This window comes from Stigmatopora argus, chromosome 12, assembly GCF_051989625.1.
Source record: "Stigmatopora argus isolate UIUO_Sarg chromosome 12, RoL_Sarg_1.0, whole genome shotgun sequence".
Classification (NCBI taxonomy): domain Eukaryota; kingdom Metazoa; phylum Chordata; class Actinopteri; order Syngnathiformes; family Syngnathidae; genus Stigmatopora; species Stigmatopora argus.
This window is the reverse complement of record NC_135398.1, coordinates 7,981,634-8,005,900: the sequence shown is the minus strand read 5'-3', so window position 1 is coordinate 8,005,900 and position 24,267 is coordinate 7,981,634. Positions and strand designations below refer to the sequence as shown.

General features: G+C 45.3%; 1 protein-coding gene across 23 annotated transcripts; it reads right to left on the bottom strand.

Moving 5' to 3' along the window:
• Positions 1-63: 63 nt before the first annotated feature.
• Positions 64-24,194, bottom strand: dlg1b (discs large MAGUK scaffold protein 1b). 23 transcript variants are annotated; one of them, XM_077616303.1, is made up of 27 exons: positions 24,095-24,194; positions 21,195-21,292; positions 20,803-21,045; positions 19,082-19,213; positions 16,121-16,284; positions 15,352-15,423; positions 10,222-10,389; positions 9,758-9,910; positions 7,711-7,764; positions 7,567-7,617; positions 7,379-7,503; positions 6,954-7,123; positions 6,758-6,894; positions 6,559-6,685; positions 5,790-5,919; positions 5,394-5,656; positions 5,085-5,199; positions 4,836-5,012; positions 4,701-4,767; positions 3,099-3,195; positions 2,160-2,201; positions 1,662-1,715; positions 1,485-1,586; positions 1,240-1,412; positions 865-974; positions 698-789; positions 64-457 (listed from the first exon to the last, which is right to left on the bottom strand). In XM_077616303.1, exons 3-27 carry the CDS (start codon positions 20,819-20,821, stop codon positions 351-353), a joined length of 2,901 nt encoding a protein of 966 aa, XP_077472429.1. In that variant the 5' UTR covers positions 20,822-21,045; positions 21,195-21,292; positions 24,095-24,194; the 3' UTR covers positions 64-350. The 23 variants fall into 23 exon arrangements, with proteins under 23 accessions (XP_077472429.1, XP_077472431.1, XP_077472432.1 ...); XM_077616305.1 differs by having other exon boundaries at positions 1,662-1,712; XM_077616306.1 differs by having other exon boundaries at positions 1,662-1,712; positions 5,394-5,653.
• Positions 24,195-24,267: the final 73 nt, after the last annotated feature.

Genomic DNA, 24,267 nt, shown 5'->3' with positions numbered 1-24,267 from the left:
TACATATTTTCTGTTTTTGAGGCCGCTGCGCTATCTCAAATAAAAAGGAACACTAAAGAAATGTGGGCTTCCTGTTTTTGAGCTTTTATTTGGTTAAAAAAAGAAAAATAAGACAGGAAGTGATCCTATTGAAATCTTTCTGGTGATAACGGCCATCAATATAGACTTTGTAGTTTTTGCGTATAAGAAAATAGGCGGCCGAGCGCATTCCACTTCTCGGCTAGCTCGTTAGTAAAAGTCGTTAAAGTTGAGGCCTTCCTCTCGCGTCGGCTCATTTAAAGGGTTAATGTGAGCGGACGCCCCTTGCTCCCCCCTGTCGGAACTTGCGTGCTTTCTGGAAATGCGTCGGTTCATAGCTTCTCTTTGGATTGGACCCAGATGAAGGAGCCGGAATGATCCTCGATGATCTGCTTGCTCTGCTCGTAGATTTCCTCCAGGGTGTCGCCTTGCACGATGGCTGCGAGTGCAAACCGTTTGGAAAGTTAGATTTAACATCATTTTTTTTTTCAGGAATAAATACAACTATTAGGGCTGCCACCAACACTCTAATTTGCATTTTTTCTTCTCGTCGCCTTGTATTATTTGTTCCACTGTACGTCTCAACTATTTTGTCCAAAATAAAACAAGCAGGGATGTCATTATTGTTTGTGGCAGCGCCTAACGAGTCAAAAAGGACTCCATATTCTTTTATCGGGACCTGTGAAGTGTTCGGTGAACTCGTGCTCCAGCTTGGCCGCTCGCTCCAACGTCTTGCGACTTTGCTCGTCCGTCAGACGTTTGTTCATCTCCCTGCGTGCGGTCACGACACATCACTGAGCTTCAGTCTGTTTTTTCTTTGCGTTCCAGCCAGCGTACGGGACTCACATGATATTTTCCACAGACTTGGGTTTGATGAAGATGGCGATGGGGTGAAGCTGCGCGGCCTGCAGGCGTTTGATGGCGTTGCCCGAAACGTCCAGGATGCAGTGTTTCCCCTGAACGCGCACATTTGCAACATTAATAACAGAGGACTCATGAACCTGACTTTGACTGGGCAGGGGTGAATAAACGTTCGTATTTATATTTTTTTCATGAGTAAGTACAACAATGAATAAATCAAGTAGCAAATTTAAATCCAATTTCAAACTGGCTGCAATAAATATTTGAAGTCGATTTTTTGTTCCTATTTAAATTAGTATTTAATGTATTGACAACAATGGAGAAAATGGTTTCATTTCATTCATATTTCAAAGGGGGCACCTTCTCGGCGACCTCTCGCACAGACTGGACGCTGGTGCCGTAGAGGTGGTTATTGTACTGCCCGGCTTCGATGAACTTGTGATCCTGGATGTCCTTCTCCATCTGCTCCCTGGACGCCACAAAGTGATAATCTCGAGCGTCCACCTCGTAGTCTCGTTTGGGCCGCGTCGTGTCTGTGCGGAAAACAAAAGCCGTGTGAAAACCACGAAAAAGAGCAACGGCCGGGCGGCCACATCGGCACTCACGCGGGACGCAGGATCCAAACTTGTCGGGGAATTCCGAGATGAGGTCGTCGTTGATGCGGTCTTTCATGGGGCCCAGGATGATGACCGGTCGCGTGTAGGTAACTGGACGCCGGGACGAGACGGCGTCAGACAGCGGCAGATTCTTGACACGTTTTAAGGCGGGTAGGTGAACCTTACCTTCCTGTCGTGTGACAGCTTCGTACGACAGGACCGAGTCCTCCTGGCCGCCTGCTGGCATGACAGTCAAAAACGGACGTTTTAGCGTCAATTGTACTGGCAATGAATGATCGATCACAAAATAATATCTTTAGAGTATTTGAGCTCAAACACGTATGCTACTATGTTCCTTCCATTTACACTGGATAGTTTTAGGTTGCAGTAATTCTAGATACATTTAATATTAGTGTCATTCTAAATAATGAAATGGTATTCTTTTGTAACATAAATACGGTGAAAAGAAATGTGTTTGTACATTTCATCGTTGACAATATTAACTCATTGGCTGCCATTGACAACAACAAATGTCTCATCCATTTTAAGTTCAAATGGACTGGACGGGTACTGGTAATGTCATTTCAAAATGGATTGGAAGTCTATCGACAGCAATGGCAGCCAATGAGTTAATAGGAACTTGTCTTGGGGATTAGGTAGAGTTGTTACCAGCACGTTACTTACGGTAACTGCTTTCGCTATCGCTGGCGTTGGACGTCACATGTTCTGAAAGGACACAGCAGGTCACTCAAAAGATAGTCGCATCATCAATGACATCATCATCAAGATGGCAACGTCAAGCGTTTGCACAACAAAAAATAAAGTCTTCAGAGCTCGGAGGACTGCCCACGATGAAGAAGATGCCTGCGGGAAGGGAGGGGGCGGGGCTACGGGTCCACTACTAACACAATCGTGGTAATTTGGGGGCTTCATATTGGTGTAAATTGTTCTTAATTTAATAGTTCAAAACACGAAATGGGAATCTTTTGTAGTTTATGTACTTGATGAATGCACTCTTGTTCATTACAAATTAAACCTTCCATTCTCTCTCTCTTTTAAGTAGGTATAACTGTGGGTACTCATTTCATATTTTGAGAACCACTGAGCTAATGTATTTTTTTTTAAACTAAATTGTTAGAATACTTCCTTGCACATGTCATGACTGGATAAAATGTGCAACTTTGGCTTGCTAATATGAATGTTCAACTTTTTGGAGGTGTCCCCACACAAGGACATAGCATTGAGTAAAATCCAAACTAATATCTTCTGTGACCTGAGACTGACTAGTCAGCGCTTTGTCACTTTGTCGGGACGTGGTTTAAACATTTGGCGTGTGAGGGGAGGGTCCATGGGTTGGGGGGGGGGGGGGGGGGGGGGGGACTCACTGTGTCCTTTGGTGAGCAGGTCGATGGTGTCCTGAAAGCGACAAGAGAAGAAGAAGCACAAACAGGAAGTTACGTCGTCACAGCGACAGACGGAGAGAGCAGACGCAACACGAGGGAGGGGCACGCCTCTGGGGCCAATTGGCGGCCTTGTCGCCGTGACAACATGGTCACCGGCTGATCTCTCATCCTGTCGCTGACCGATGAGCGCAACAGGCGGGGGCGGTGCCGTCGTACTCACGCTCGGCGTCGCTGCTCTCCTGCTCGCTGACCTCGCGACCTTTTCCGAACAGGAAGGACCTGGCGAACACGCCCTTTCTACGCTTGTCGCCCCACGACTACAGAAAGTACACAGGGAGTACACAGGAGGAATAGGACGTCTGCGCTCAAGGTCACCTCAAGGTCAAAGTGTCAGTCAGTGTGTGGGCGGAGCAAGGGCAGGAGGGAGATGAAGATGGAGGAGGAGCCACACACGTCAACAAAAAACACTTGACTGGTGCTGCCACAACAGTTGATTGACTAATGCACTGCCATTGAAAGTACTGTTGGAACCATAGTAACATTTTCAACCCAATATCCATATTCCCCCCAAAAGTATTTTTAATACTACAAGAATAAAAAAATATATATTATGTTTTAATCAACTCTTTTTGTGTTTCTCCATTCATTTTCCATCCCGGTATTCTCACAAGGGTCGTGGGGTCGCCTAAGGGCAGGGAACACCCTGAATTGGTTGCCAGGCAACTGCAGGGCACGAGACAAGCAACCATTTACGCTCAGACTCGCGTAAACCTAAAGGACAATTTAGAATGTTCAACCAGCTTTACACAAATGTTTTAGGGTGTGGGAGAAAACCACAGTACCCTGTGAAAACCCATGCAGACACGGAGGGAAAAACATGCAAACTCTCCACAGGAAAGTCAGGAATTGGATTGAACCTTTAACCTCAGAACTGTGAGGCGGTCGTGATAACCACTCTCCCACTATGCCGCCTTGTTTCTCCATTATTGATCATTATTTTTGACAATAAAAAAAAACCATTTTAACTCTTAAATTGGTCTAAATGAACAAGTATGAACAGTAACCCAGGAATGGTCAACAGTATTGAATCAGTAAACAGGCTATAAAAGAGGAAAACGTTCGATGAGCAATGCTTCTAAATTATATATTTTTAAAAAGTCACCTCAACTGAATTGTGGCAGCCCTACAGTCTCAACCAAACAGATACGGTCACATTCAAGAATGCACTCACATATAACGACATTAGCAGCAGCACAAACATCTCCAATGTTTGGAGGAGGGGTGGCTCAGCACGAACGAAAAAGACTGAGAAAGTCAAGGTATGTCATGCACTTGTCAGTCGGCCCGTTAGCATCAGTCGCGACACCGCCGCTACCACCGAGACGCTCAAAGATCAGCGACATGCAGTCGACATCAGCCGCGCGCACACCCGTTAGTTGCTGGCGTAGTGGGAAAAAAATAAAAAAATAAACAACAACAACAACAACAACAAAAATTGCCACATTGTTAAAGCCAAAAGAAAAAACTCGAGTTGCGTCTCCACAGATAAATATGCTAACACGTGTTAACTGAGATTGTAAAGTGACAGGCTAGCCTGCTAACAAGCGGGGCTAATCTTTTTAAAGGGAAAGACAGCAGCTAGGATAAATCACTCGAACGACACTCGACGTGCAATCCGTTTGAGTAGGAAGTCCAAAGGGATTGCACGTCCGTCATCGTCGACGGCAGCTGACGAGTTAAAAATTAGTACGGCCTCAGTTGCGACATGCTAAGAAAATAGCGGAAAGGCGACGAAGACGCCGAGCGGGCGTATCCAACTCACCCCTCGCTCTCGAGACTTGGGGTTGAACTTCACCGTCTTTAACCTGGCTCGCTCTTTTTTCTCCACCCTGTCGACCAGACCACGTTAAAGTCGAGTCAAGTCAAGTCAAGTGCGTGTGCATGAGGGCAGGCCTACCTGCGCTTGCTGGGGATGACCCCGACATCTTGGACGTCTCCAGCCAGCGTCATGTGTCTGGCCTGCCACCACTCGTCGTCAGAGGCGTTGACCACGTGCAAGATGTCCCCGAATTTAAAGTCCAGCCCTTGGCTGGGGAGGCCCGAGTCCCGAGTCTTGTCGTAGTCAAACAGGGCCCTGCGTGCGTGCGTTGAAGGTCGTCAACCGGGAGAAACGGGAAGGAGCAAAGTGGCGGCGGTGGCGGCCTACCTGACATACAGCGACCGCTTCTGGCTGGTCCTAAGAGAACCGGAGCCAGAGCTGATACTACTGTTCATCATTTGCTCTCTCAGGTCATGGATCTTAGCTTCGAAGCGGCTGTACTCTGCACGGGAACAAAAAGGCCGATATGATTATACTGCACCACAGTCAAGTTGGTTTGCGGCTACTTTTGTCACGATGCTATTACCTTTTAACTTGATATTGAAAGTAAAAATAGTCCAATTTAATGTCAATAGCAACCAATGAGTTCAATTAGTGGACCGTACAATCAAATTGCCAGTCCGTCTGACGGCTCACCTTCGGGCCTGTAGTGCGCGACAATGGTGACCGTCTGGCCGGCGTTCTTGAGAGCGGCGGCCGCCTGCTCGTGGGTGGCGCTGCGGAGGTCCACGCCGTTTACACAAACTAGTCGGTCACCCTTGCGCAGCTCGCCACAGAGGTCGGCGGGTCCTCCGGCCAGGATGAAGGAAATGAAGATGCCTTCGCCGTCCTCGCCCCCGACGATGTTGAAGCCCAAGCCCGTGGTGCCGCGATGCAGGACCACCTTCCGCGGTTCCCTGCTGGAACAGCAGTCACTCACATGCACTAGGATTGGAACTTTTTATCCTGTTTTTTTTTTTTTTTTTAAACAACCTCTATACTCTATCATATTTTAAGAACTTCTGGTAACAATGAAATCCCATCGCTCCGTACCGTGACACGTCATCGTCTACCGGGGCGCCCTTGGGCGTTGGCGAGTAGCGTCCGGACAAAGCCGGCGGGGGGAGCGGCTCAGCCAGGAAGTTGGGAGCGCTGATATGATTCTCCGGATGCTGAGGGAACGCTGATGACACACGAACACGGAGATGAGGAACAGTAGAGTTAAGACCCCCAAAAAGTGGCATTCATTTGTACAGTATTTAATAGATTGGTTGCCATTGCCAGCTCTAGACGTCCAATCCATTTTGAATGGGAGAATGAATGTTCATCCATGCAGTCAAAATGGATTGGACGTCTAGCACAGACAATGGCACTGAAAAAAACATCAGCATTCACAGCCAGCCATCTCAGTCAGTCACTTAATAAATAGTGTCAAACATTGTCAATGTCGACCAATGGGTTTATTTTGGTTTGCTTTGTTAATTTTAGGGTATTTATGGGTCACATTGTCTTGATTTTGGGTCACTTCTGCTGCGCTTTGGGGCAATCTGGGTCACTTACTGTACTTTAAAAAAAAATTATACACAAAAAGATGACTGTTTTTCCTCCTGTTTTGTATTTATGTATTTATTTTTAATTGGACAATATTTCTTGTTGCCTCTTACAAACTAATTATCACTCCCTCCCAGCCCAAATGCTTTGGAGGTCTATCCACGTCAAAAGAAGCTTAAGTGTTCATTTATGAAATAACATTTGAGACCTTACAGGGGATTAGGGAAGTCGTGTGAGTGTGTGAGAGAGATGGAAAAGTGTTTGGCCTTACTGTGGTTGACAGCGTCAATGAAGACATTGCTCGGTTTGGCCACTTTCAGGTATACAACGTCGGGGGTGTTCTTGAGGGCTGTCACGGCGTGCTCGTGGCTCACGTCCTCCAGACAGCAGCCGTTGACCTGCACACAAACAAGTGCGACAAATGTCACGTCACGCCGCCACACCAGCGTCACCATTATGTCGCCACTCACCGCCAGAAGCTTGTCGCCGATTCTTAGCCGCGTGTCTCGGTGGGCGGCCCCTCCCTCGATGATCTTGGTGACGTAGATGCCATCATCTCCCGGGATGTGCTGGTTACCCACGCCGCCGGCGATGCTGAAGCCCAGACCTAAAAGCCAGAAATTTGACTCGCGTTCTTCCGGGATGCGATTTCCGAGATTCGCTCACCTTTGGGTCCTTTGACCAGTTTGACGTCCACCACTCTGTCGCCCGCGGGCTTGCGACGACGCACGTACAGTCGCACCAGAGATCCCGCCTCCTTCAGCGCCTCGACGGCGCGACTGTGCGTCACGTCGCGTACGTCCGCCTCGTTCACGCGCAGGATCACGTCGTTCACCCTGAGGACATAATCCCGGCCGGAAAAAAAGTCTAACTCTGAAGAAAGTCTTGGGTAGGATACGCAAATATTCCAAAAGACAAATACTACTTCTTTGCTAGTAAATTAGTTAATAAGCTAATAGGAGCAGAAAAAATGAATGAACCTTTAGCGTAAGCTAAATAAGCCATGAAAACCGAGGACTTGTGGCCGATCGGGTAACAGTTGTATTATGTACGTGGCCCCGCCGGGGGGGTCGTGCACGGGTAACACACACCTGAGGCGTCCGTCCTGCGCGGCAGCGCCCCCCGCGATGACTTTGGTGATGAAGATGCCGGGGTCGTCGCCCACGTGGGGGTTGTCCACGCCGCCGGCGATGCTGAAGCCCAGACCCGAATTACCCTGCGACACAAGGGCCGACGTCACGGCGCGCCTGCCATCACGCGAGGCGTCGGCGCCACTTACCCTCTCAAGCGTGATCTCCTCGTATTCGTAGTCCGCCTCGGTTCCGTTCACCTGGGCACAAAGATAGTTGAGGTTCAAGGTATGCTGTCCTCCAACTTTGATCACTTTATTTTGCACAAGTACTGTATACGAGGTGGAACTCACGTAAGGGGGCGTGTCCAGGCTGTCTGCGTTGACCAGGACAGGAGGGGGGTTGGCCTGAACAACAAGAGGGGACACAGCACACTTCACCAAATTTCCAGCAATTGTTTAACAATCACGGGTAGCGAAAATAGCTGCAGTGAACAGGGACGCGTGCGAGTCTTCATCCCAGCGACCTCTGTTACGCAAGAGCGATGACCCCGCCTCCCGCCGTTCCCAAAATTAACCAGCATCGAGCGCATTGATCCGGCCGGCCGGCTCTCCGTGGCGCTCTAATAGACTTCCTGTCCCTCAACCAATCACACTTGTCAAGCTCTCCAGATCAAATAGTAATGTCATTTGTCAAGTACAGCACCCCCGAAATGCACCTTCAGATCAGTTTTCAACACGAGGCTGTACCCCAAGGACTCTAGGCATGCCAAGTGACAGTCGATGTACACAATTCTCTTAATTGCTGCAACAAAACCAGCATGACACACAAACACATCCCCCTCGGAAATAACTATTACTACTAAATATGAATTCAGTCAAGACGAAAAATAGAAAGGAGCAAGCAATTAGCATCTGGCAACTACCTACTCCCCTAAACAAACATTATCCAAAACTAAAGCACACTAAAGAGATCTTGAATAAACCTGGATTAAATCAGAACAACCTGTCCTATATTAATGCAAAAAAAATATTTAAGAAAGGAAAAATATATATAATTTGTGCATGAGGCCTAGTTTAATAAAAAAAATAAAAAATAAAACAAGACATGGATCGAGATGGAAGATCCGAATCTGTAAGACTACCTTGACGTAAGCCCGAGGAGCCACCTTGGCGCCGGTCTTGGTGGGACTCTTTTTCACACTGTCGCGCAAGTTGAGGAAGCGACCGCGAGCGCGGCACGATGCCGGTACGGCGCACGCCGTGAAGGTAGCCAGCGAGCCATGGGCCTGCGGCCGCCCGTCGTCCAGAGCTCCCTCATCTATCCGGATGGCCTCGGAAGTAAAGAGCTGCCGCGAGGACATCTTTGTCACGGCGGAGCGGTACGGCGCCGAATGGCCTTCGGCAAGGAGGGAGCTTGTGGTTTCAGCGGCGGCCGTGGTCCGCCCACCGCATGAATAATCAATGTTGGCCTTCAGTGGCCGCGTGTCAACACTTTAGACAGGGAACGTGACCGCAACAGATGGACACAAAATGGCTGAGTGTCCACTTTTGTCTAGTTGGGAGGAGGATAGGAATTTGAGCAGGCCTAAATCTAGATTCTAACCGAATTAGCACTTTGATTTAACTTATGTATTTATTGATTTTTTCTTCTATTTTATTTGTATATTATTTTATTTATTTTCAACCCTTACAAGACTTTTTGCCTCCCATCTATTTGAAAATCATTTTTTAATAATAAATGCTAATTATTCCGTTTCTTTAAACGGCCAAAAATATCCAAACGAAGAGTAAACAAAAATGAAACTTGGGTATACCAGGTGCAAAAGGGTGCTTGAACAAAGACTTAGCCAGGAATCAATAACATCTACAATTGTATTCAGCCTAAACTGGTATTAAACCTGAATGAAAATCAGATAGAACCAAGCCAAGTACTAAACAACCAAGAGCGCCTTGCAATGCCACAGCGTATATGCATAATCAAAAGAGAAGTGTGTTACGTGTGAATTAAGGTTTCTAGCTACATGTGAGGAGGTTGCTAGGCAACGCCACGAAAGGCAAGACTACTGCGGGCTTTCCTCATCTGCACTCAAAATCATGCCGCTATTCATACACGCACACCGAAAAGATAGACCGTGTCAACATGTGCAAACTGGACCCCACAAATTACAAGGGTGGGCAAACCGGCCCTCAAGGGCCGCTGTGGGTGCAGGTTTTTGTTCCAACCGATCCAGCACAGACACTTTAACCAATGGACTTTCTGCTGAAACAAGAAGCACCTGACTGCAATCCACTTATTGGACTTCTAAAAAGGACAATTTTTAGTTGGAATGAAAGCCCGCACCCACTGTGGCCCTAAATGGGCATGCAGGATGGGATAGGGGATTGGGGAGGGGGTTACCTGGATGGGAGGATAGGGGTTGGAGGAGCAGGACGGGAGGGGGCTGTCATCACCGTGAGGGTAGAGGGAGGAGAGTGCGGGGGAGGAGGGGAGCTCCGGCCGCTCAGGTCCTGATGACAGAGACCCCTCAAACACGCACTCCAACGACGCCACCTGCGGGACATACGTGGTAACACAAATGGAGCTCACACACTCAGTAAGGTGGAATGCAGATGTTCTCAGCCATCCTTTAAAAAGCTATTAGGTAAGACGGCAATGCGTCTCAGCCTTGAGGTGAGCAAGTGGCACATGACCGCGAGATGCTATCTATTTGTGCGTGTGTGTGTGGGGTGGGGGGTGATCAAACGCATACCAGCACTGCTGTTCATCCAGTTTCATGTTAGTCAAGAAATCGGATTTGAAGGCTAAATTCTCTGAGAGGACTGAAATAAATTAGGGCCAAGTAACTCCGAGACCAGCAATACCTTCATAGGCGAGATGTGTGCGTGGGTGACATAGCCATGGACATTCTCGATCTGAGATAGGTTCTTCTCGGCCACCTGGACCAGCTCGGGACCGCCTGCCTCCTCCGTCAGGTGCGGAGAGCTCCGGTCCTCTTGAGGGGACAAGTCCTCGTCTTGGTGCCGGTACTTCTGAAACACCAAATGGGAAAAGGTCAACCTCAACTGCGATTGAAGGAGTCTGTCCATCCATCATCGCCTGGCTCCGAGTGTATTTAAAAGATGAGGGAAGTACAGTAATATTTCGTTTATCGCGGTTAATAGGTTCCAAGACCCGCCACAGTTGGTGAAGTTATTGGTGAACTCGCCTCTAGTGGTCGAGCCACAAAGTGGCAATGTTTTACTGTATTTTTAACCCTGCCATATCGAGGTGCATCGCATTGAGCTTAAATGTCCATCCCCAATACCTGGAGTCATTTTCTTGAATTCATTGGCTGTCAATATAGACTAAATTTATTTAATCTGATCGTCAGCAATGGCACTGAAAAACATCATTAAAATTGTGTTTCTTTTACTTTGTTATTTATGTATGTAGTGTCAAAAATCTAAGAGATAGAGGAAAAAAAAGTTCCCCAAAAAAGAACTAGGAAAATTATGTATATGCGGGGACGACAACAGAGTGCCTCCTCTTCATGGGAAGGATGAGGAAGAAGAAGATGAGGGGGGAGGAGGCACATCGCTGACTACGGGATGACAAAAGAAGCTAAAAATAGCAGCATCAGCAGATGTCGCGGAATGACAACGATGTGGAGGCGCAAGATGAAACGAGACAACAAACGTGGCAAATGGCGCAAGGACTCAACCACTAAATTAATCACCACAATTCTTTCACTCCCACTTAGCTGTTGGAAGAAAATATGTCATACGGTAAATCTGCAGAAGTCATTGACAACTAATCAATGATCAAACTCCTCAAAAACTGCAAGACAAGCGACCAGGTAATTATAAGAATTTATGGATTCCACAGGCCTAAATTTTGTTTCCACTTTTTAAAACATCAACAAAAATCACCGGCTCAATAACTGAAACTTCTCAACGAATTAGAGGTCCAAATAAACCAAAAACCACAAAAAATATGTTGGCACCGGATAGTTTAGCTCCTTTTATTCCAATTTTGACCAGATTTATCCCCCAAATAGTGATGACTTAAAAGAAAAGAAAAAGACTAGACTACTTTAGAGGCTCCATAAGCAGATTTCACTCATTTTAAATTATATGTTACTTTGTTAAAGTTGCATGAATATATAATGGATGATTGTTGTTCTTATGAGTTTGCATGTTCTTACCCTGCCTGCGTTGATTTTCTCTGGGTGCTCTGCTTTATTCTTACATCTTAAAAACATGCATTGTAGGCCAATTGAGCACTTCAACTTTCCCGTAGATATGTGGGTGTGCTCCCGGGGAAAGCTTGTTTGTCTCGTGCCCAGCGATGGTCAACCAATCAATTCAGTGTGCCGATGGCTAGTTAGGATCCGCTCCAGCACCCAAAGGCGAACTTCACATTTAGGCCAAACTCAAGCCAAAATGTGGATATGTGGATGTCATTTCCAGATATTTTTTGGAATGTCCCAAAATTGCCAATAAAGCATAAGGCCAGCTATTGGCGTAACGTTGCGTCATGACAGAAAAACTGCTGAAGGGGGCGGTAAGGCCAGCTGTCAGCGAAAGGAGAATCCCAAGTTGGCCCTGGCCGAATCCCCGGCGTGGAGCACCCACCTTGCATCCGAACATGAGCGAAACGGTGCTGCTGCTGCATGCCAACTTGCAGTGGCATAAAACGGGCGAGAAGCACTCCAGCCTCTTGGCGGTGGGGGCCATCTTGTCGTTGGCCGACAGCCGCCTCCCGCGGGAGCGTCGGCGCCACTTTCCGCGGCGCTCGCTCGCCCCCACGCCACCACCTCGGCCGCCCTCGCCTTCGCCACTGTTGCTGCTGCTGCTGCTTCCTGCCTTCACCATCCGCCCTCATTCCTATCGTCGCTCCATGGCGGCGAGCCGGAAAGCCGTGAGGGAGAGCTTTCTTCATTCAGGGGAAAGAAGCCGCCGCCACCACCACCGCCACCGCACGCCTCCTCCACTCACGCTAACCCCCCCACATCTTCCCCTACTTTGGGTCGGATAAAATCTCTCTCAAGCGGGTTGGCGTTTGCCTCCTCTCCTACTTCTTCTGCTTTCTCACTCTGTGTATTTGCGTTGCTCTACTGTGGGGGTGTCATGCTCTCCAGGGGGAGGGGGTGGGCGAGCGTGGTCATGTGACTCACGAGAAGCTCGGCCAGCTACCTCCCGAGGGAAGGTAGAGCGTGGAGGATGAAGGAGTAAGGCGAAGTGGCAGGAAGTGACATCACAGCAACGAATCGGCGACTCAGCAAAAATAACGTACACGTCTGACGTGACATTCGGCCTCCTGTCCTTGTCGCCATAGCAACAGCGGCAAGGGCTCAGGGGAGATGCACATGCACTCACAATTTGACTATAGAGATATAAATATATATTTGGCCTGATCCAATAGTATGACGTGACGGGAAATCAAGCCTGATCCCCGTTATTTTCAGAGGATGGGAATTGGGTACAAAAGATGCGACTTTTCAAATGTCATCATTTTGGCTGTCATTGATGGCACCCAATCCAATTCGACTTGGATCTACAGAGGACAATCAAAAGATCAAATTGAAATGTACGCCCATCGGAGACAATGGCAGTGAAACATCACAACTCAATGCCAGCCTTCCCATTTAAAATGGATTTGACTGTGGAAGGAAATTAGCAATCAGATTGCCGGCAAGTGATGACATCCATCCCCATTCACAAGGCATATAAGAATTCTAACCTTAACTATCTGATCGATGGTCGTTACATTGATAGTATCTGACAGGTTTGGATGCGCACACCACTTTCTAAATTTACCCTCACTGAGTGTGCATGTACCACACATAATTTACAATCTATCCAAAAGGGAGACGAGCGGCCCCTGCTTTCCAAAAGCCTCATTGCACATTGCACTTGCTTAAACTCATTGGGACCACATTCCTATTGCACATTCAAATCCTTCAGCTCAATAAAAAAAAAAGAAAATCACAAGACAAAAATTTTCACAGTACTCAAATTTAAAATGTACCATTTTCTGCCTTTCCAAAATATTTCTCAAACCAAAAATTTTCCACAATTCACAATATGCCCACCGCATCATTCCTCAGCATTTCTACAGAAATGGCGCCACCTTGTTTATTAACAGCATATTTGTTATATTTGGCTGGGACATTCTAACTTCTTAAAAAGATGGTGTATTTATCAAGCCCATAAAGCCAGTTGAAGAGTAAAGTAGTTGTCACAAACAATAATTTCGATAGTGGATTTATCTCGAGTGGATTCATCAAAAAATAGAATGGGGAAAAATGCTGTTCATTTCCCTTGTTTAACTAAGTAAAAAACTTTTTTTTAAACACACAAATTCCAAATAAGTAAAAAAATATTCACAATTTTCTGCCCGGCCGTCGATGACAAATTGAATAATGGATAAGTGCATTCAAAGTGGCAGCCACAGAGTACAAGCCAGGTCGGTTTGCTCCATTGGGCGCCCATCTTCAGCATTCGTTACGACCAAGAATACGACAACGTGACGTCACCGAGCACAAGCGGGCCGCATTAAAAAGCCGCGCTATTTTAGGAGCACAAAAGCCCGCGCAAACGGCAGAAAATATCCTCTCCACATCAAGGGGTAGAAGCCCCCGAAACGGGGACTGCGTGGCGGAGGCGCCCGAGCATCGTTACCTTGGTGGTGACGATACAAATGCAGTCCATGGTCCTGAGCCCGGCCCAGCTCAGCGCCCGGTGGCGTGCGCGCTTCAAAAACGCGAGCGACACCGGTCAGTGGGCCAGTGAGCCTCGATAAGGCGCAGAGAGGGCCGCCCCGCTCCTCCCCCGGACCTCCGTCATCGTCCGCGGCCGCCTCGGCTCACACGCTGCTGCCTGCGCACGGCTGGCCAAGCAGTGGGAGCAAAAGGGAGGGCGGGGGCGCTCCAGACTCCATGGAGGCTTCAGTAAGCATCTCATAGCACAAAATAAAAAATATTATATATATTTTTAAAAAAATAATAACATGATCGACTGTATATACAAGACGCAATAGGCAGGATATTTTTCTCTCCATCGCTCAATTCCCATACATTTTGGATCATTTCCTATTGATTTTGGGGCATTGTCTACTTAGTCTAAAAAAATAATTTTAATTTAAACATCAAATATGTTTGTAGCAAATTAGATTAAATATAGGATGAGCATGATTTGCAAATTGTGCTGTTTTTTATGATTAACCCAATGTCCCAACTTCATCCAAATTAGGGTTCTACTGCATATAAAATAACAATGCAGTCAGTTGTACTTCACCTGCACTACAACAGAGTACTTGACAAGTCAAGTAGTCTCAACTCGAATAACATAATTTCTCGATTGGCGCTACTCAAATCAGCCACAGCAAGAAACAGTGTGATGATAAGTTGACGCAATTCTACTTCCTGTTACGTCAGGGCACGCCACCGCCTCCCACTCAACTTGGCCCAGCAGCGTGACTGCCGTTAAGCGGCGAGGGGGCAGCGCGCTCGTGTCCCGGCACGAGCGTCGAGGCGGGCAGGTCGTCGCAGCGATGGCGATGCGCGCCGTTACCGTGGCAACACCGCAGAATCCCCCACATGGGGCGACGATCATACGGAGGCCAACAGGCTTGCGACAAAGTCATTCGACGCAAATGATACTACGCGTACAAAAAAAGAAAAATGAAAATGAAGAAAAAAACTCGCAAATTACGGCCGGGCGATATGACGATATTTATCCCCGAAACAGCAGTAAGCATTGATCCGTCATGAATTCCTTCTATCATCACCATCCACAATTTAACGGCCACTAAATATCTTTATCAATCACCACCCAACGTAAAGATGCTGCATAAATAATTTGTTTAAACTAATTGGGTTCCGTGGGTGACGGTGATAGACAGGTGGCGGGCGCTCATACACAGGCAGGCAAGCACGGGCCCCGCCCACCTTCATGCTCTCACATACACAATTGGATGCCGCATGCGTCGTGGCCGCCCACGCTACTTACTTGGGCGTCACGCTTTGGCGAGTGCGAGGCCTCGACCAACACGTGCAGGATTTCGTTGAGGAGTGCCGAATCCTGCCGTTGGCGGCGGGCGACAAAGAGGGCGTGGGCATTCGCGTCATTATCGCCATACACAGAAGCGCAAATCATCGAAATTAACTTACATTTTTAGATTTAGTTCAACTAATGTTGTATCATATACATCACCAAATAGATCTTAAAGTTTCTATCAACATTGACCTGCTCCTGCGATGTGCATTTTGGCCAGAAGATGGCATAACATTTGCGCTGACTTGCAACATTTTTGATATTCCAAATGCCATAGAAGTTGTCGTAATACAATCGACATCAAGATGTCCCAACCGTCACTCAATATCAGCCAAATGGCTCCCCCTGCTTACCATAGGTGAGTAATGCATGCATAACAATTGAAAATAGCAGAACAATTAAACCAGATCTATCTATATCTACATACACTCATTACTTCACATATGCAGTATAAATAATATAATAATAATGTGAGCCTAATATTTAGCTCAAACCCACTGGTCAGAAGAATCAGTAAATATTTTTAGATTTGAGCAAAAACATAAATCCTACTATGCTGCTTCTGTTTAGAACTTTAGACTGTATAGTTTTAGGTTGCAGTATTACTTGATGGTTTTATCATTTGGGGCAGGTCAGTTTAATGTCAATTTAAAATTCAAATGAGATAAATTGATGTGTGTTTTGATCTAATTTTGGCAGTCTTGGGCCGACACGAGCTCGTTACCTCAATGCTGGTGCTAAGGCTGGGCAGGGTGTCGGAGGTGACGGTGGTGCTAGGAAGGCTGGAGAAGTCCCACGGGTTGACGGGAGCCGCGCCCTCCGCAGTCTTGCCGCTCTCCGCCCACCTCTGGCTGTCCAATAAGGTCACTTCGTAAAACTCTTGGATATCTGCCGCAGAGGTGAAGAGCCGTCATTTCCTTCACATAGTTGCTTGTTGTGAAATTTAAGCTACTACAGAAAAGGGAGTCATCACACACAGACACCAGTAGATGCCAGTGTTGCAGTCCCTCAAATGTAGTAGAGTTGGCCGTGTTAGTCGGCTTGTAAACGGGTATCGAGAAGTATCTGAATTGAAATTTTCAATCTGGAGAGGCTAATTGATTGCAAAAGTATCGACAATCTGTTATTGTTTTACTATAACAAAAAGGTCACCACAAATGAAATACATTTGATTTTGCACTACTGATAACCACTAATGGTAACTAAGGATGTTTTTGCCTCTTCCTCATTGGTTGCCTTTGACGACACGAGAAGTCGGATCCGTTTTGAGTGGGAGGAATGGTAGCGGATGAACAAATATTTATTCAAAATAAAATGTTGATCGGAGAATCTATATGTACATAAAGAAAATTAAAATTCGCTATGAGTCAATTGGCAATTAGTTGACAATCCAAGCTATGGTCTCGGACCCTTCGGTAATGTTCTCCATTCTCACCGCCTTTAGTGTGAAAGGGCACAATCAGGTGTTTATTTCGGGAAAGTTTCAAGTATGGAACAAGATGGCTAAAAATAGATGACATATTCACAACACTCACGCTGATGTAAAAATACTTACGTCCCCCCCTCCACTTTCACTTGCCTTGATGGAGGCCAGCAAGCGAATACAGATCCCAACATTTACAAATTCAACAATTAAACTCCTTACGGGACAATGGATGACGACATGATGCCGAGCAGATGATAACAGAGAGCGTCGATGTTTGCCATCTGCTGGCATGGATGCAGGCCAGCGCAAGAAGGACAAGAACAACAAAGTGGAGCGTCTCAGATGGCGAGGGGAGGGTGTGGATTAACAAGGGGGTGGAATGGCCATGTCCGCAGAGGGATTACAAGCGGCTCGGCCCGCTGCCAAGGTTGCCTCACTTTCCAACGCTTTGGACTCACAACATCATGTTGCGCTCCCATTGACACCGAAAGATATTTACCCATTCGAACTGGGGTGGTAGACATTTAAGCATGTTTTGGTGCCATTGCCGGCAACAGACGCCCAATTCATTTGCAGGGTGTCGGCCAATGGATGAGTGCCCTCAATTATTATTATTATTTTTTAATTACACCTAACTCAAATATGTCTGTCTTTTACCATTGTATAGTCATTTCACGCAAAACTATAGCGCCTGCTTTTTTTCCTCCAGAAATTCTGGTTGTGACATCACAACCAGAATTGATGATCATCGCTATAGCTTTCTAGTGCTATGTTAGCTAGCTAGCACATGTTGGCACAGCACTGACAGTCACAACAGAATAGCACAAATATGGATTACATGCCAGCACACTGCAAAAATCTGCAGCTCATTCTGGATATGACACCACCGTCTGTTGGGGAGTTTTTAGTGGGCGGGGCCAAGGCAAAAAGGAGAACTAATAAGGACCGAATTTAATTATTCAGCCTTTTCTTATATATTGTTTTTGGTGTTGGGGGGGGGGGGGGGGGGGGGGGTCCAATGTATGGACTGCTATCATTTTAAAGTCATTTGTTGTAGCAGCTTTAAGTAATTTAAGAGTAAACCATTTCATCTATTGGCTTCAATGAATTAAAAACAGGGTACAGAGGGTAAACATTTCAATGACGTTTGTGAGCACAATGACAACAGTGATGATAAAGTGGCACGCCTCAGACCGCATTCCTTTCGCTTCCCGTTAGCAGGCAGCGAGCCGCACATTAGCGTTTCGTAAACTATGACCGCTCCACGGTCAATCACTCGTCAAGGGTTGCAACTTGAATATTCATTAAAATCGGACAACACTTTTTTCTGTTATCAATATATTAGAATGAAGAAATATGCTGAAGGGGCTAACGATTTTAAGATTTGCGCCATTTGGGGGGGGGGTCTATTTTTCTTATACTACAAGTTATTTCTTATATAAATACAAACTAGAATTCCAATACCTAGGGTCAATTAACTAAATGGAAGCTAATTACAGTAATCCCTCGATTATCGCGGTTAATGTAGACCAGACATGGTCGCGATAAATGAAAAATCGCAAAGTAGGGTCGCCCCTATTAAAAAAATAATAATAATAAATTTAGAAAAAAAATTGAACGTCAGTGCTGAGTCCTAGTAGCAAGTGGAGGACAGGGGAGTGGCTTTCACTTGCGAGTTGCAGCGTGGATTTTCACATTTTTATGAACGTACAAAAAAATTATTCCCCCAGAAAAAAATCCACGATGTAGTGAAACCACGAAAGTTGAAACTGCGATATTCGAGGGATTACTCTATAGGCCTTTTTGGAGTCAATGAATCGTTTAAGACTTTGTTGACCTAAAATGGTCTAAATTCTCTTTTTTCAGCCTTTTGTTAGCAAATATTTAGTATTTTAGGATTATTATTTCTTTATATCAGAAACTTTTGAATTCATTCCTTTTCCGTACCACTTATTCTCACAAGGAACACAGGGATGCTGGAGTCCCAGCCAACAGTGGGAATTGGTGGCCAGCCAATCGCAGGGTACAAGGACACAGAGAACCATTCATGCAAAAACTCATATCTAGGGGCCATTTAGAGTGTTCAACCAGGCTACAATGTAGGTTTTTGCATGCGGGAGAAAAACAGAGAACCTGGAGAAAACCCAGAGAGAACATGCAAAGTCCACACAGGAAGGTAAGAACCCACCAGCTATTGAACCCTATTTAATCTAAAAATATTTTGCAGAAGTTATATAGAGCGATCCAGGCCATACATACCGATGAGGGCCTGGAAGAGGTTGCTCTGGAAGATGTCGATCACCCTCTGGATGGACACACGCAGCGGCCGCTCGTCAGCGTGTTGTAGTTTGGCTCGGTACTCCTCCAGCAGGGACAGCGCGCGCTGAGCGTCTGTCACGAAAACCCAATGGTAAAGAGCAAATTCGCAAATGTCCGCACCCCTACTCCATTCACAACAACAATAAAGGCGACATTATTTAGATTTTTCAAAAGAATTCACACCACCACAACAAATTTCCACTACGATTGCTTCCCACCATAAACAACAAGAAAATTACATGTCGCTTTTCGACCCAATGATCTTTTGTCCTCATTACGTTTTTTTTTATGTAGCCAATAAAAGGTGTACACAAGTCCTCAAGAGTCTGTTAATTTGCTCTTTAAAATATAATCCACAAGTTCAGGGTTATTATTGATAACATTTAATTCATCTGTATGTAAAAGGGATCCAGGAGGCCAAGTTTGCATGTTTAAAAAAGAAATACATAAAATCACATGTCCTGCGATGGGACTATTGTGCATGAGCATATCGCTGTGTTCAAACAATACATTGTGCACTTACCTTTTCATTTATTTATTTTACTGGCTGAAGTCCTGTCAAGGTACCATATAATTAGGTTGTTGTTGTGGACACTAGCTTCGAAGTCCTACTCCTTAGTCATTGTTGAACTGAGCTATGTGGCATGGCTCATTAGCTATCGATCTTGGGGACCTACTTAACTCTTCCAATGCCATTGACAATGATAGACGTCCAATCAGCCTTCTGCTGTGAATTTAAATGAGTTTATGACTCGTAGATGTCTAATCAATTTCAATGGAGAAGTTGAAAACCCTCTCACTTTAAATGGTTTTGCCATCAATGGCAGCGAACAAGGATGCTTACCATTTGAAAAAGATAACTATAAATTAGTTTATAACTAGCGTGCGTCCACTCCTTTTGAACTAGAAAGTGACAGCAATTGAACATTCAATGGCCGCTTCAAATGGATTTGGTGTGTATGGCAACCATTGAAAAAGGCTTTAACTAGTCTCCTAAAATCGTAATTAATATACCTTTAATGTGTTCATCACTAGTAGATATCCAATCAATTTGAACTTGGGAGGTGTTAAATGTTTGTTCATTCGCTGTCAACCCTCCTGCATGTTTTGACGTCTATCGCCGTCAAATGCGACGAGGGAGTTTCTCGAGCAAATATATTCTTGAAAAATGTGAGGTGATTTGGCAACACCATGTCATAACGGGAAGAGAAATTTCTTACTAAATCAAGAGTCATGTCAATACTGAAGAAAATGACGTCGTTTTAATTCGAATACTAGTTCAAATACCATCGGATTTTCGGGACTTAAGAGTTCGACTGGAGTTTGCACCCCCTCCTGCTCCCCCCCAAAAAAGTGCTTTCTCCTCCCAACTTGGACTTAGCATGTCAAGCTAACCGGCTAGCTCGCCTTCTGCTCGGGCCTCTGCGGCCCGGTTCCGTCCAGTCAGGGGGGAGAGCGGCCAAACGTCCGGGCCCGCCCTGCCCCGTCCTCCCGAAAAGTTAGGCTGCGGTCGAGCGACAGAATTTGGACTTTTCCCCCGGCGGGCAGGCTTAACATGCTAGTTGGCCAGTGAGAGGGAGAGCCGCTTAGGGCGACCAGAACCAGAACCAGAATCGGCGCATTCAAGCGCCTGACTCGCGGGGCTCGCCGGTAACTCTTACCTTTCTTTCTGACCGGCATGGCGCCTCCCGTCGGGTTTGGCGGTTCGGAGGATAATGTCTCCGTCCTGACTAAGTAAGTGGAGTCCTCTCAACTGCTCGACTGGGAGGGACAGAGACGCGTCCCACCGGCACAAGTCCACATAGCCCCTCCCGCACCGCCAGCAAGGTCCCGGACGGGCGGTACCGCTATGCTGGCTCTCGACGTTCCGAACCGAACCGATCCGAGCCGAAGCGTGATGGTGCCTGCGTGTGAGGCGAAAAGAAAAGAAGGCAACTTGTTTATGGTCGGGTGGAGAACAGCGCCCGTGCGCGGCCCTGCGACTCGTGCACGCGCCTGCCGTGTGTTCGTGTCAAAGTTGAGCGAGTAAATCCCTCCTCTTCCTCCTCCTCACCGTTCAAATCCAAACTTTCCTCCAAAATGGCGTCCCTGTCCGCCTCCTTGCGTTTATTGTGGCGTTTTGGCTGCTTCCTGTTCTTGCTCCTCGATTTCCTGTCAGGAGCAAAACACGGCTGTTTTATTTCAAGGATATTTACATCATCAAACGTTTCTTAACGTCGCAATTGGAAAAAGAAGTGCAGCTGCTGTCTCATGAGTTGAATGATAGATATCACGTGGGAAAGTAGATGCGAAAAGTAGGATTCGGTGGCGTTAGTAATCGACGACCATCTTAAAGCAGTAGACTTCTCAGGCGAGCTCTTTTGCAGGTTATCTTATGTAAGGTGATTTTTTTTTCGGCGAAATCTTTTCATGTCTATTTTATATACCTATGAAGGTGCCTATGAATAAACCTGGATGTTCAAAATGTGTTTGATTTATTGCACATCTGAAATTTGTGCTGTTTGACAGTCGCCCAAATTTTAGCCATTCTGTTAGCCTGAAATCATAAAGAAAAATGTTTTTTTTAAATACCTGTCCAAATATCCTATTAGGTAAAAAATATCGCTATTGTACATAGAAATATATTTATTTCACTGAATCAAAGGAAACCAATAAATGAATGATATTCTGATAATTACATTACCACAGTCTTAAAAGTAAAAAAACGTTTGTCACAAGCAGAATTAGTAATCTTTACATTCAAGCATAAATATCTATTCTACTGTGCTGCTTTACACTGGATAGTTTTAGGTTGCAGCGCAACTTGACACTTTCGATGTCAAAACTACTGGACAGATTGAGACTAAAGCTTGTTGTTCCGTTTTAGGCTATTACTGAGTGTAATTTTGGCCTAGAAAAGGGGGAAGGTACAATTTTGGCTGGAGTCCCACTTTAATATTCGGAGCAGGTTATGATTGATGATGGTTGATAAGGTGGGAAGAGCACTTTTTGACAGTGAAAGCCTGACATGACCTCAGCAAAAGCATTCCTTTTCAATGTATGAAATGTTGCTCTTTCTGAATGAGAGGTCGCCGACCTCCCCCCACCCACCGCCTACTTTCATGTCAGTGAGACTATCTGTTGGCGCCAGCGCGTGCCAAAGTGGAGCTTATCTCAGTCCGATTAATTATGAGCATGTTGTTTCGCTGTGACATGATCACTAATCACATCAGCGGAACTCCTGCTGAGTATGGAAGACCACCGGTGCCCAGCTCAAATCAATCAATAACACATTATATCAGGCAATAAAACTTGAAATCTACATAAAAAATACAACTTGAACTAGATAAATATAAGTACAGTAGATACAAATGGCTCATGAAACCCAGATTACATGATTAATTCAACAAATAACAATCCAAATAAATGTATCCATTTGAGCTGGTTAAATAGACTTTAAAAGAACACATGAAATCTCAAGTAATATATGGATAAAAAAAGAAATAAATACACGTCCAAATAAAGAAAACTGCTGGAATAAATAACCCAAATACTAAATACAGTTGGAACTAAAATGAATATACAACAAGAGACATAAAAACAAATCTTGAAAAAATAAAAACATCCAAACTACTGAAACACTCATATATTTAATAGCAAATCAAGCAATGTATTCAATTCTGGGACTCCCATTACAGCCTAGCTAAGAGCCACAAATGGGAAATCCCGTAGACGTTGGCCACAACGACCTATCCAACCGCCGAGTGTCCAAAACCGGGCTGACTCGGTACGGCGGACTGACGACAAAGCACCAACTCAGTGGCGACTCACGTTCGTATTCCGGCCAACACAAACGATACCGTTCCACTATTGTGGCTCAAATGACAATCTAGCCACTGTGTGGTCTTGTTTGTATGCTTGTGTGGTGTGTGCACTCTTACTACGACTACACACAATATGACGCCATCCAATGATTGTATCATTCCCTCACAGGCTGCTATTGTCAATGCTAACACGATCGTGGGCTCATTCGCTGCCACTATCCAACTTTAAATGTGTGTATTGTCCTTTATGGCAACCATTACTTATAACGGTCTGCTAAATTGCTGTGCCCTAATTTAATGTAAACACAAGTGGTCATAGCAACGGCACAGTATTTTATGATTCTAAGCAGTTATTATCTATTATCTGTTATCTATATATTGATATTTTTCAAGTATTATTTTCTATTTTTAGCCAATATTTTCTTCATTTATTCCTTTAATATTTAGTAAAATGTCAAAATGACAAAAAAGATTCTATGGAGGAGAGAAAGTGACAAAATTCAATCTATAAACACATCATTTATTTATTGGGTGGCATTGATAGCTATAGCTGTCCATTCCATTTAAGTGGGGAGGGGCGGCAGTGAATGACTGAATGTTAAAAATTCAAGTCAAACAGATTAAGACAAAAATTCTAATAAATATGGAGAGAAAAACCGAAATAAAAAATACACATTTAAATACATTACTGTTGAAGTATTAAAAGCTAAAACCAATGCACAAAAAAATGAAATAAAAGTGAAATTAAGATTGTAATAAATATAGAAATAAAAATAAGAGTTGAAATAAAGACTGGAATAATAATATGTTATTTCAAAACGTGTCCACGAGGAGGCACTAAAGTAACCAAATAGCACAAGAACAGCCACGATACGTTAGGGGCCTCTAGTGGCCAACTTGTCGCTTGAATCGTTTAGTCAGTGACATTGTTGACCTAAAAATGTCCAAATCCTGTTTTGGGTCCTTTTTGGAACTGTTATCTACACTACGTATAACTATATCACTCAGTTTGCTTCTTTTTTTTATCGTGCCCTCTTTTCCTTCAATTGATAACACTTTTCTTTTCATTCGTCATTGTAATCAATTTGCTGGGGCTTTAAAGATGAATAACAAAGAATAAAGGTTTATTGAGCACACTCGAAAAACTCACCAAACAATAGCAACTCTGTTCTTTACGCGTGTCAAAACTCTGTGACGGTATGAACGAGGGCCCAAAGCACATGCTAAATGCTAACCAATGTATGGTGAGGAGATAGCCAATGGGAGGCCAGCGGGGTGTTGGGAGATAGCCAATGGGAGAGCAACCCATCACAGCAATTTCAA

What these genes read in the sequence shown, in the direction of transcription:
- dlg1b (XM_077616297.1), bottom strand. An exon ending in CGCCAAAGCGTGACGCCCAA is followed by an intron (nt 10,390 to 15,351) that starts GTAAGTAGCGTG and finishes TTGGTGTTTCAG; the next exon opens with AAGTACCGGCACCAAGACGA. An exon ending in CGCGCACTACAGGCCCGAAG is followed by an intron (nt 5,200 to 5,393) that starts GTGAGCCGTCAG and finishes GTTCCCGTGCAG; the next exon opens with AGTACAGCCGCTTCGAAGCT.